Source organism: Erythrolamprus reginae, chromosome 1 (assembly GCF_031021105.1).
Source record: "Erythrolamprus reginae isolate rEryReg1 chromosome 1, rEryReg1.hap1, whole genome shotgun sequence".
In the NCBI taxonomy this organism is placed as follows: domain Eukaryota; kingdom Metazoa; phylum Chordata; class Lepidosauria; order Squamata; family Dipsadidae; genus Erythrolamprus; species Erythrolamprus reginae.
In genome coordinates, this window is record NC_091950.1 from 14337333 (window position 1) to 14350418 (window position 13086).

The 13086-nt window shown below is 42.4% G+C and overlaps 1 protein-coding gene across 1 annotated transcript in view; it reads right to left on the reverse strand.

Annotated features, from left to right (window-relative positions):
- The window catches only part of SHC2 (SHC adaptor protein 2), a 61825-nt gene that overhangs the window by 30469 nt on the left and 18270 nt on the right, over positions 1–13086 (reverse strand). Inside the window, exons 4-6 of the mRNA XM_070732296.1 lie at positions 11815–11934; positions 10150–10203; positions 971–1022 (exon numbers count right to left, since the gene is read on the reverse strand). Coding sequence (XP_070588397.1) covers positions 971–1022; positions 10150–10203; positions 11815–11934 — 226 coding nt within the window. The remainder of the gene's footprint in view (positions 1–970; positions 1023–10149; positions 10204–11814; positions 11935–13086) is intronic.

A 13086-nucleotide genomic window follows, 5' to 3' on the forward strand; every position in this document is an offset into this window, starting at 1 on the left:
GTACATGTGTAAATTAGAAAAATTAGCTAAGGGTCAGAACAGCAAGGCTCAATTTAAGCACTTTTCATCTAAGATGCCGTAAGCCTAACCAAAGCTCCGTTTTACACCAGATGCTATTATCAAGGGAGCATCTTTGCATGCCAACATTTCATTCATTTATTTATCCAATTTAGATACCGCCCCGTCTCTCGTCCACCCACGTTCCTCCAGCTTGATGTTACTGATGCCCTCAGTTGTCTTTGCATCACTTAAAATCATGTGTGTGTATGTATGTATGTATTTGTTCCATTACCAGATTCTTAAGTAGAAAAGTTTGTAAGAAGAAACAATTTTTCCCATAGGAATCAATGTAAAAGCAAATAAGGCGTGCGGTTGGGGAAACCACAGGGAGGGTGGAGGCCCTGTTTCCTCCCAGGAGATTCCTAAAGAGGCCCCACGGAGGCTTCTCCTCGCCTTTTCCGGCCCTGTTTCCACCCAGGAGATTCCTAGAGAGGCCCCACGGAGGCTTCTCTCCACTTTTTCCGGCCCTGTTTCCTCCCAGGAGATTCCTAGAGAGGCCCCACGGAGGCTTCTCTCCACTTTTTCCGGCCCTGTTTCCTCCCAGGAGATTCCTAGAGAGGCCCCACGGAGGCTTCTCCCTGCCTTTTCCGGTTACAGTTTCTGAGGCTCGGGCGTGTAAGTGGAAAATGGTTCTTGAGAAGAGGCAAAAAAATCTTGAGCACCCGGTTCTTATCTACAACAGTTCCTAAGTAGAGGCGTTCTTAGGTAGAGATATCACTGTAAATGACAAAATGCATGGATATGAATCTATTAACCTATGAAAAAATCTGCCGATACCTGGTGTATGCACTAGTCCATACGTGCAGATGAAACAGCATAATTTTGAAATAACACCTTTTGCAAGCTTCTGTATCATACCATTGGCCATAGCTTTTTAAAAGCTGCGTGCCATTTCTCTAAACACACTCACCTCGCTGGTTGATGGGATCCTTGGCAACATAAGCGACGTAATCGGTTGTATCCTGGCCGGAAATATAATTCAGGAAAAAGAGAGAGAGTTACAGTAAGCTTGAGGTTGCTGAGGATAAGAAGCAGAACTTCTAGTTGGGAGAAATGAAGAGGAAGTTAAGATGAATTTATTAGCAATGTTCATTAGCGTTCCGCAACCTCCAAATATGCCACACTACAGTTCCCATAATCCCCTGCCAAGAGGGTTCAGTGGTTTTTTTGTTTTAATTAAATTTAACATTAGAATGCAGAGCTGGGCCAAGGATGGGAAAGATTCACTATTGCACCAATTTAGCTGAATAGGAGGAATTTTCTATCTATCTATCTATCTATCTATCTATCTATCTATCTATCTACCTACCTACCTACCTACCTACCTACTTACTTACTTACTTACTTACTTACTTACTTATTACATTTGTATGCTGCCCCTCTCCGCAGACTCGGGGCGGCTCACAACAGCAACAGAAAACAATATACAGTATAATACAAATTCAATAATTAGAAAGCTAAAAACCCATAATTTTTTTTAAAAAAAACATGCACACAACATATCATACATAAACAGTATAGGCCTGGGGAAGATATCTCAGTTCCCCCATGCCTGACGACAGAGGTGGGTTTTAAGGAGCTTACAAAAGGCAAGGAGGGTGGGGGCAGTTCGAATCTCAGGGGGGAGCTGGTTCCAGAGGGTCGGGGCCACCACAGAGAAGGCTCTTCCCCTGGGACCCGCCATACGACATTGTTTAGTCGACGGGACCCGGAGAAGGCCAACTCTGTGGGACCTAACCGGTCGCTGGGATTCGTGCGGCAGAAGGCGGTCCCAGAGATATTCTGGTCCGATGCCATGAAGGGCTTTATAGGTCAAGACTAACACTTTGAATTGTGACCGGAAATTGATCGGCAACCAGTGCAGACTGCGGAGTGTTGGTGTAACATGGGCATATTTAGGAAAGCCCATGATTGCTCTCGCACCTGCATTCTGCACGATCTGAAGTTTCTGAACACTTTTCAAAGTTTATTTACGTAGAGTGTTGGTGACTTCTGTTATGAGAAGTTGCATTGGCCAGAATTCCTCCTGACCACTTTTTGAGGTTTGCTTCACTTTGACATTCCACGGTCAAAAGAGAAAAAAAAACCATGGTGAGGGTTGATCAGTTGTGAACAACAAATACTGCACTGATTGACTACTAAATATGAATTGATGTAAGGATGTAATCTGATGCATTTAGGTATTGCTTTAAGATTTGAATCATATATGCCATATGATTACAATATTATGATAAATGTCTATCTAAAACAATGGATTGATCAATAGTTATGATTTTGGTTTTCATTTTTTAAATTTTTTTAACAGTAATAGTCTCAAAATGGGTGAGCAGTGTGGTCGGGCGGTAGGAAAAGCAAGTAGGATGCTTGGCTGCATATCTAACTATTAGATTTGTCATTATATATTGTTTTTATCATTGCTATGAGCCGCCCCGAGTCTTCGGAGAGGGGCGGCATACAAATCTAATTAATAATAATAATAATAATAATAATAATAATAATAATAATAGAGGTATAACAAGCAGGAAGAGGGAGATTGTGATCCCGCTATATAGAGCGACCCCATTTGGAATACTGTGTTCAGTTCTGGAGACCTTACCTACAAAAAGATATTGACAAAATTGAACGGGTCCAAAGACGGACTACAAGAATGATGGAAGGTCTTAAGCATAAAATGTATCAGGAAAGACTTAATGAACTCAATCTGTATAGTCTGGAGGACAGAAGGAAAAGGGGGGACATGATAGAAACATTTAAATATGTTAAAGGATTAAATAAGGTTCAGGAGGGAAGTGTTTTTAATAGGAAAGTGAACACAAGAACAAGGGGACACAATCTGAAGTTAGTTGGGGGAAAGATCAAAAGCAACATGAGGAAATATTATTTTACTGAAAGAGTAGTAGATCCTTGGAACAAACTTCCAGCAGACGTGGTTGGTAAATCCACAGTAACTGAATTTAAACATGCCTGGGATAAACATATATCCATCCTAAGATAAAATACAGGAAATAGCATAAGGGCAGACTAGATGGACCATGAAGCCTTTTTCTGCCGTCAGTCTTCTATGTTTCTATGAATTTATAAAATTGTATTAGAAGCATAGAATTATATGGATAATGTAGATTAATAATTGTAAAAGATTGATGTGTGTTAATGATAGTGAAATATTAATCTAAGTTCCGAAAGACTGAAAGTTATATCGAAATTCAAAGGTGGAAAGGCATTGAAGTATTGATAGAACTATATAACATGTTATATGCTATATGATTACAATATTATGATAAATGTCTATCTAAAACAATGGATTGATCAATAGTTATGATTTTGGATTTCTTTTTTTTTTAAAGTAATAGTGTTCAGTTCTTTTTTCTTTTTTCTTATTATATTTTCTTTCCTTTTTTAACTTATAAACTTTTTCTATTTTAGTTAGGAAGAGGTAGTAAGGGGCTTTAGTTATTTTTAAAGAGAATGCATGAGAAGGGAGAGTAGCTATAACGGCTTATTTGAATTTGCAAGAGTAAGATGAAATTATTTTAATAAGGTTAAAGGAAATCAAAGTGGAATTTCAATTAGAAGAAAATTTGGATAGCTAGATGACAAAATTAGAGGTCAAGGTTGGGAGGTTTGATGAATACCGGAAGTAATTAATTTGGACCTAGTAATTTTGTGGGCAATTATATATGTTTTACTAATCCGATACTGTTTTAGTTGCAATTTGAAGGTATTTTGAAATGTATTGAAAAAAGTTTGTATAGAGGAATTTTTTTTTTAAATTATACCCCACCCCACCCCCCAAAAAATACTGGACATTTCTTTACAACAGGGATTTAAAGGAAGTTAAGAAGAACTCTGGGGGCAGCCCTGGATGAGGGGTTGGACTAGATGACCTCTGGTGCCCCTTCCAACCTCCTCACTCTAGGGTTCTATAAAATATATTATATTAAAAGGAAAATAATAAATTAGCCAAGGTTATGGTTATCAATCTTGCTTAGAACATCTGCTAACAGATCTTTCATTGACCTGATTAAAAACGGACTGGAATAATGTCACTCAATCCTTCGTAACAGGTTCTCAAGGTTGGCAGCTTGAAGACTTTGGGGACTTCAGTTCCCAGAATTCCCTAACTAGCTATTGTGGCTGAGGAATTCTGGGAGTTGAAGTCCATGGGCCTTCAAGCCCACAAGATTGACAAGCCTCAAACAAATCAATACAAAAAACTGCAACTCTTTAGTGCCATCTGCTGGGTGCTTGAATGTTTGCAAACCAAATAGAATAATTTATAGACTGAGAGATGTTCATAGGGTTGGATGCCAAAAAATCAAGATGGCTGCTCTGCTTGCCACCATCTTGGTTTTTGGGTTTTTTGCCTATCTCTGCCAGGTATCTCTCATGACAGGCCCACCAAACCTTTATTTTTCCCCTTTATTTAAATCTTTATATATTTTCTCCTTTATTTTCAGACCTTCTCTGACAGACCCAGGAGCAAAATCTTAGCTTCAACCTCATTTCTCTACTTTCCGCAAAATGCACTCTGTATCTGAATCTCTTTTTTCCTTCATTGTTTTTTGTCTGTTGAAGCTCAGTAGGCTGGATTGTGTGAGGAAATCACTAAAATGCCAAATTAACTTTGCGGGTCATGTTTTTAACAAAGCAGGGTTAAAAAAGATGAAAGGCTGACAAAAGCTGGCTTTTTAAAAAATTTCCATTTTTTAATTTTGTGATTTTTATATTCTTTCTAGCTTTTATTGTGGTTTTTTTTTAAGTAAAAGCTTTAAAAGCTTTTACTGTTTTTATTCTACTCTCCCTATCTACAATAATAATAAAAAATGGATCTGACTAAAACTAAATGTCAGGCCGAAAGCCATCATGTTTGAGTGATTGAAGCCCCACCCCTTTCAAAGTGGGTGGGGCTTCAATTACAAGGCCTAGCTGAGCTGCCATTTTGACTTCTTTGGCCTCTTTTGGGTTTAGCCTTGATTTGAACAAGTTAGTTTTACTAATTGAATGAAAAGGGCTGATCCCATATTGACCTTGGCAATGCCATAACAGAAAAAAAATTGGGGGAAGATGTCAAAATTAAACCGAGTAATTGGGGAGGGGTCAGAAATGGTGGCTGTGATGATGCCATCATGTCCTGCTTTTGCTTGGATCACGCATGCACAACACATGTAAAAATGACATCACGTTTCTGTCATGTCTACAAGAAGCCATCTTGATTTTTTAAACTCCTCCTTCTACTACATCAAAGTTTCCCAACATGGCCACTTTAAGACAGGTGGACCACAGTTCCCAGAATTCTCAACAATGGCTTCCCTGGCTATGGAATTCTGGGATTTGAGATTTACACCTCTGGAAGTGTATAGTTGGGAAACATTACCCTATGTGAACATTCCTGTATACAAACCCTGGAAAGCTCTGACGTCAACACCGCTTGACATTTTGGGAAAATAAAATGACAGTCGACAACAACCCAGGAGAGCCAAAAAACAAACTTTAGAGAAAAGAGAGAAATGAATAAAATGAATGTAATGTAACGAGACAGCTTGACAGGTTATGTGATGACCTGGGCACAGCACAATACAGCCAGAGAGTCCCTTTATTGGCACCAACTTTGCCCCCAACATCCCGTTTACCCTCCAACAAATCTGCAGCAGCTTCTGGCTTGAGATACTACAGTCCAAACACTGTAAGCAGAATGACTGCAATCAATCACTCCAGCAGGGCAAGATAATGAGTCCCAGAAGCCAAAGAATTCACCGCAAAAATTCCAGCAAGACAATAATTCAAACAGTCAGGAGGAATGCCGGGAATGCAGGCCACAACTCTCAAGACTATATGAATTCAGTGTTTGTTCCCGATGAAAGCCCCTCCCAACTGCCCCCCCTTTAAACTCCATCCCCAGGTTTGCCTTGGGTAGGGAATCAGGGGACCTTCCTCATAAGCCAGGCACCCCATGTTGCACTTTTCTGCATTCTTCTCTGCACTGCCTTTGATGAGGAGGGAGTGGGCCTTGGTTTTCATCTGAACCCCCTCCCCCCTGTTCTACTTCTCCCCTGCTCTGCCCAGCCTGACTTCTTATGGGTTCATAAGAAAATGGAATGAACAATTCTTCTCTGTAGTTTTTAAAATGTAAAATAACACCCCAGTTTGACCCAACTTAAAAAACATGCACACAACATACCATACATAAACAGTATAGGCCTGGGAAAGTTATCTCAGTTCCCCCATGCCTGACAGCAGAGGTGGGTTTTAAGGAGTTTACGAAAGGCAAGGAGGGTGGGGGCAGTTCTAATCTCAGGGGGGAGCTGGTTCCAGAAGGTCAGGGCCGCCACAGAGAAGGCTCTTCCCCTGGGACCTGCCAAACGACATTGTTTAGTCGACAGGACCCAGAGAAGGCCAACTCTGTGGCACCTAATCGGTCGCTGGGATTCGTGCGGCAGAAGGCGGTCCCGGAGATATTCTGGTCCAATGCCATGAAGGGCTTTATAGGTCAAAACCAACACTTTGAATTGTGACCGGAAATTAATTGGCAACCAATGCGGACTGCGGAGTGTTGGTGTAACATGGGCAATCCTAGGGAAGCCCATGATTGCTCTCGCAGCTGCATTCTGCACGATCTGAAGTTTCCGAACACTTTTTAAAGGTAGCCCCATGTAGAGAGCATTACAGTAGTCGAATCTCGAGGTGATGAGGGCATGAGTGACTGTGAGCAGTGAGTCCCGGTCCAGATAGGGCCGCAACTGGTGCACCAGGCGAACCTGGGCAAATGTCCCCCTCGCCACAGCTGAAAGGTGGTCCTCTAATGTGAGCTGTGGATCGAGGAGGACGCCCAAGTTGCGCACCTTCTCTGAGGGGGTCAATGACTCCCCCCAGGGTGATGGATGGACAGATGGAATTGTCCTTGGGAGGCAGAACCCACAGCCACTCCGTCTTATTCTTATTAAATCGAATAAATAAATAGATGTTGCCTCCAAAAAATAACCTAATCAAGATGAAATGCTAATGATTGTAAGAATGCATCCGCTGGGCTTTTAACTCATCTTGGCTAACGGGGGCATGTGAATCTGGATAGCATTTAGCAGGGCCCAGCAGCTGCTTCCTAGCTTCTACTCAGGCGGAGAGCCTGAAAAAACAAAAAATTCAGCTCATTAGTTGTTAAATTGCCTTTGTTCATTTCCTGCAAGGCAGAATCTCTGGCTCGCTTTTCCTGTGACATTTACATAGCCCAGACAAACACCTTGAAATTTTGACACCTGAGCAAGCGGCAAGCATTTCTCTAGCCTGGAAACGGGCCTTTTGTTGTGTGTGTGTGTGTGTGTGTGTGTGTGTGTGTGTGTGTGTGTTTCTATCATACACACACACACACATACACATCCTTTCTTACCTTCATGTCTCTGCCTGTATTTCATGCCCATCTAAGGAAAAAAATTTAGCAGAAAAGTCTTTGCAAAACACTGTAAAATCCTGCATCCAGTTTTAGTCACCACACTATAAAAAGATGTTGAGACTCTAGAAAGAGTGCAGAGAAGAGCAACCAAGATGATTGGGGGACTGGAGGCTAAAATGTATGAACTGGGCATGGCTAGCCTAGTGAAGAGAAGGACCAATTCAAATCCCCAGGATGAGATGGATTACAACCCAAGGTTCTGAAAGAACTAGCAGACGAGATCTCAGAACCATTGAACTATATCTTTCAAAGATCCTGCAGAACCCGAGAACTGTCAAAGAACTGGAAAAGAGCTGATGTACTGTAGTTCCCAACGTCAAGAAAGAGGGAAAAATAGATCCAGGAAACTATCAATCAAACCTAAATACTGTTGAGGTTAGCTCTGGCCCAGCTCCTGCCCCAAGGAATGTGCAGGTGGATGTGGGGGAAACATCCACATGCCGCAGGCCTGTTTTGCTCCCGATGGAATCTGCCGACGAAGCCTCCTCTGACCAAGGAAGCGTGAGTGACGGGGAAGAGGGGAGTTTGGCAGACAGCCCAGGAGGAGATCAATCATCTGTATCATCCTTGGATTCTGAACAAGAAGTAATGACACATCCATGCATGCGTAGAGTGATGCATAGGAGACAACAACTGAAGGATTATTACAAGAGAAAATGAGGCCACCTGTGGTTGGGTGGGGCTGCTGTAATTAGTGCTACAGATAAAAAACAGCATACTTGTTTAGCCTTGTGGCAGTTTATCTGATTCATTGTTTCATCAACATTGTGGTTTTTGTGCTGTTCAAGATTGTGGGTGGACTCTCTGGACTTTAGAATTGGACTCAATTTCCCAGGTATTGGGTGAGCAATTGGACTGCATTTAACCTGTGCCTTGTGTGTACCAGTAAATCCCTTTGACATTTAAAAAGGGAGCTGTTTCTGTTTTCTGTTTATAAAAACATTTGGGTTTTCCTTTTATCATGTGGTGTGTGTCTTCCTGGACTAATTACCCTGTAATTACAGGTGGTTGAAACATGCCAGCAAAACAAATACCAGGGAAGATTTTGGAAAAGATAATCAAACAACAAATCAACGAACACCTAGAAACAAACAAAGTAATAACCAAAAGTCAATATGGGTTTGTCAAAAACAAATCATGCCAGACTAATATTACAGCATTCTTTGACAAAGTGACAAAATTAGTGGACCAGAAGAATGCTGTTAACATGATTTACTTGAACTTCAGTAAAGCATTTGACAAAGTAGATCATAACCTACTACTAGATAAAGTACAAAAATATGGGTTAGACAGTAACAGATGGATTCAAAACTGGCTAACCAACTTCACTCAACATGTAATCCTCAATGGAACTGCATCTACATGGAGGGTTGTATGCAGTGGAATACCCCAAGGCTCTGTTTTAGGCCCAGTATTCTTCAATATCTTCATCAATGGCTTGGACAAAGGGATAGATGGGGAACTCATCAATTTTGCAGATGACACCAAACTGGCAGGAATAGCCAACACTCCAGAAGATAGGCTCAAAAAATAAATGACCTGAAGAAGGAGCCTAGCTCAGTAACACAGAGACAACAGACTTCCATGTAGGCACTACTCTCACACAATGCCCCCTTACTCTATGGAAACCAAGGCCCTAAGGCCAGGAATGGCCGCTGTGCTGTCACCACAGGCAGAAATAGTTATATTGTATTTAGACATTTTTTAAGACATTACATTAGGAGAAATGTAGTGAAATTGCACTCTGGCTGGGTAATATACTTTTACACGTGACCACATCTGTGTATTCATATTGGCTCTGTCCTGAGATGAGGGATAATTGGACAGAGCATTCCAGCATTCTTTGTTCTTCACTAAGTAAGCCAGCATGAAGAAGCAACATGTAGAGCCAGGGACTATTCAACCTATTTTTATCTGCAAAATGGGCAGCGAAGGGGCCACCATTCCCGGCGCCACCAAAATGGGGGTGGAAGCACATGTGCAAGGCTCAGGAAGCCGAATCTTGTGTGAGGATGTGCAATTTCTAGCTTTTTTGGCTTTTGTGAATGCACAAAAGCAAAAATAAGGTAAGTTACGCCCGCCACCTGCCCTGCCCGTTTGCCTGTCTCCTGCCTGCCCTGCCCCTTTGCCCACCCGCTGCCTGTCCAGCCTATTTACCAGAATCGTGCTGTTTGCTAAGCTAAACTACACACTCTATTGCCGCTACCAGAACGACGTTCCCACCATTCCGGCGCCTGGCCCATCCCTGACAATGGGGGAAATTATACTGCAAGAAGACTTGCATCATAACCGTGAGTTATCGTGTGGATGCCTGTAATAAAATCATCTGTGATATCTCGTTGTGCTGAGTTATCTTACTGGGGAAAGTTCATCCTGTACCAGCAAAGCCACCAACTTGGATGGCTTTTAAAGAGGACCATCCTTCTACATTCCTTCTACAACATCTTAAATATTATTAACCAAACCCCACATCTCTCTCTGCCACATCCTTGGGGAAGTTTCAACGGGTGGTCAAAAATGTCCCATCCAATCTGAACACCTGCAACTTACCATAACAGCACCTTCACAATAATTCTGCATTTCTTTCCTATGAATCTTAAGCACCCTCCCGCGCACAAAACACATAGGGTCAACATCCCCCTTACCGTGTCACCCCCCGAAGCGAAGGAGATAGATTGCATGTGGTGATTCGCGATGATCTACAATGGAAACAGACAGATAGAGATGGAAGGGGGAGGTATGGTCAGCTTTGTGAGGAAGAAGAGGGAAAGGCCAATTTAAAAAAGGGCTTGGCCATTGCTTAGCCATCAGCTGGATCGTATTGTTCAACAGCAGGAATCTGCAAATTTGCAACCTGGAGACTTGGGGACCTATAATTCCCCAATCCTTAATTGGCTGGGATCACCCACGCAGCCAGTTGAAAAAGACCAGGTGTTGGCTCTACAGGTAGTCCTTGATTTATGACCACAATTGGTCCTCTCCTCCTCTCCTCTCCCTTTCATCTACTTTCTTTCCTTTCTCTTTCCCCTTCCCTTCTTCATCCATTTACTTCCTTTCCCTCCTCTTCCCTTTCATTTATTACTTTCTTCCCTTTCTCTTTCCCCTTCCCTTCTTTGTCCTTTTCTTTCCCCAATCCTTTCCTTTCTTTTTCTTTTCCGTTCCTCCTTTCCTTCCTTCTTTTCTTTCCTTTCCTTTCTTTCCTTTCCTTATTTTCTTTTAATTCCTTTCCTTCTCTTTCCTTTCATTTTCTTCCTTTCCTTTCCCTTCCCCTCCTCTTTCCTTTAATCTATTTACTTTCTTCCCTTTCTTTTCCCCCTTCTCTTCTTTGTCCCTTTTCTTTCCCTTTTCCTTTCTTGTCCTTTTCCTTTCCTTCTTTCTTTTCCTTTCCTTTCTTTCTTTTTTCCCTTTCCTTCTTTCATTTATTTATTTCTTTCCTTTCTTTCTTTCCTTTTCTTTCTTTTCCCACCTTCTTTCCATCCCCTTCCTTTTCCTTTTCTCCTTTCCTTTCCTTTCCTTCTCTTTTCTTCCTTTCTTTTCCTTTCTCTCCTTTCCTTCCCCTTCCTTTCCCTTCCCTTCCCAGGAATTGGAACAAGAAAAATTACTGTTAAGCAATGCAGTTTTTAAGTGAAATACCCCATGACTGCATCCAACATTGCAATCTTTTTTTTTCCAGCAGTCATTAAAGCAAGATATTGTATGTCCACAACTTGCATCCTTCCCTACCAATTTCCCCAATGTTGGAAGCTGACTAGGAAGGTCACAAATGGCAATCACGTGACCCTAAAACACCACAATCATCATGAATGCAAGCTCATTGCTAAGCACTCAGTTCACAATCCAGTAACCATGGGGATATTGCAACAGTTGTAAGTGCAAGGACCAACTGATTTAGCAATCAGTTGCTAAATGAATGGTCATAAGCCAAAGACAGCCTGTAAGTTGCTTTTACCGCAAGGCAGCACTTTCGGATCCTACCCATTCAAGAAAGGATCCCTAATTGATTGGGATTATCCATATGGTCAATCCAAGAATCTCATGCTAAATTAGCAACGTATGTCTATGTTTTACATTTTTGGTGGATTGAAGCACCAGGGAAAGCAGGAGATTCAGGCAGTTCAAATGAGTATAAAGATTTATCGCAAGTTCTCTACAAGAATCTGACCAACTAACAGTCAAGGGAAATGAGCGGGGGATAAGAAGGCATTCACAGTGTTTTGAAGTTTTTCAGATTTTCCTTCTTCCAACACATACCTGAGGGAGGAGTCAGATGGCAGATGGAACAACCCAAATGGAGGGTGGATGTCTCTCACCTGTCGGGTGGTGGGGATCATCAGGTTCAATCCATCGATGGAAATGTTGACAGCTATGCTAATGCCGGCAAATCGGAGATTGCTCTTACCGAGGATTGAAAACAGGCTTTTGTTTGGCACCTGGGAAAACAGAATCACAGATCAACCGAGCTATGAAAGATCTTCAACCCTTTATCAATTCAGCAAAGTCAACGAGGCAGCTTAACGACTACGCGATTCATTTAAATCAGGGGTGTCAAACTCAATTTCAGTGACGGCCGTGTCCAGTAGCAGGTTGTAGCTGGTACAGAGTAATACGGCATCCCGGTAGCAAAAATGGAGCTGCTTGACCAGTGGGCAGGTGAGTGTGCGTGTCAGCATGAGATTCAGCTTCTGCGCATCTGATCTCGTGTGAGGATGCGTGCAAGCATGACTTCAACAATTTTTGCCAATTTTTTTATTTCCAGTAGCCCCAACTTCTGCCAACCTAGCAGTCTGAAATAATAATAATAATAATAATAACAATAATAATAATAATAATAATAATACAGTGGTACCTCGATTCTCGACCACAATCCATTCCAGAAGTGTGGTCGAAAACCAATTTGGTCGAGAACCGAATTAATTTATCCCATAGGAAATAATGGAAATGGATTTAATTGGTTCCCAGCCCATTGACTTGCTGGGAACCGATTAAATCTACAGTATTTCCTCTATTTCCTATGGGATAAAGATCTGAGGGGACGGGGTGAGAGGGAATGGGAGTCGGAATCCCGACACGCCCCTCCTGGCCGCCCTCTTAACAGCCTCCCAGTCTCTACCTTGTAACTGCTCCAAGCTGCAGGAAGGGTAGGGCTGGCTGCAATACCGGCAGCTTCGGGGGGCTCCTTTCCTCAGCGGTTCAGTTCGTTACCTCCAGGTAGCTGCACCAATTTTTTCTTTCCCAGCGGCGGCGGCTCCAACAGCTTCCCTTCATCACGTGACGTTCCTGACGCTGCTGCTGTTCCTCGAAGGGAAGCCATCGGAGCCGCCGCCACCGGGAAAGAAAAAGTTGGTGCAGCTGCCTGGCAGTAACAAAGTGAACCGCTGAGGAAAGGAGCCCCCCAAAGCTGCCGGTATTGCAGCAAGCCCTACCTTTCCAGCAGCTTGGAGCAGTTACAAGGTAGAGGCTGGGAGGCTGTTAAGAGGGCGGCCAGGAGGGGTATGTCGGGATTCCAACTCCCATTCCCTCTCACCTCGTCCCCTCAGATCTTACATTTCGGATAGGAAACAAAATTTTCTGTTCAATATCCG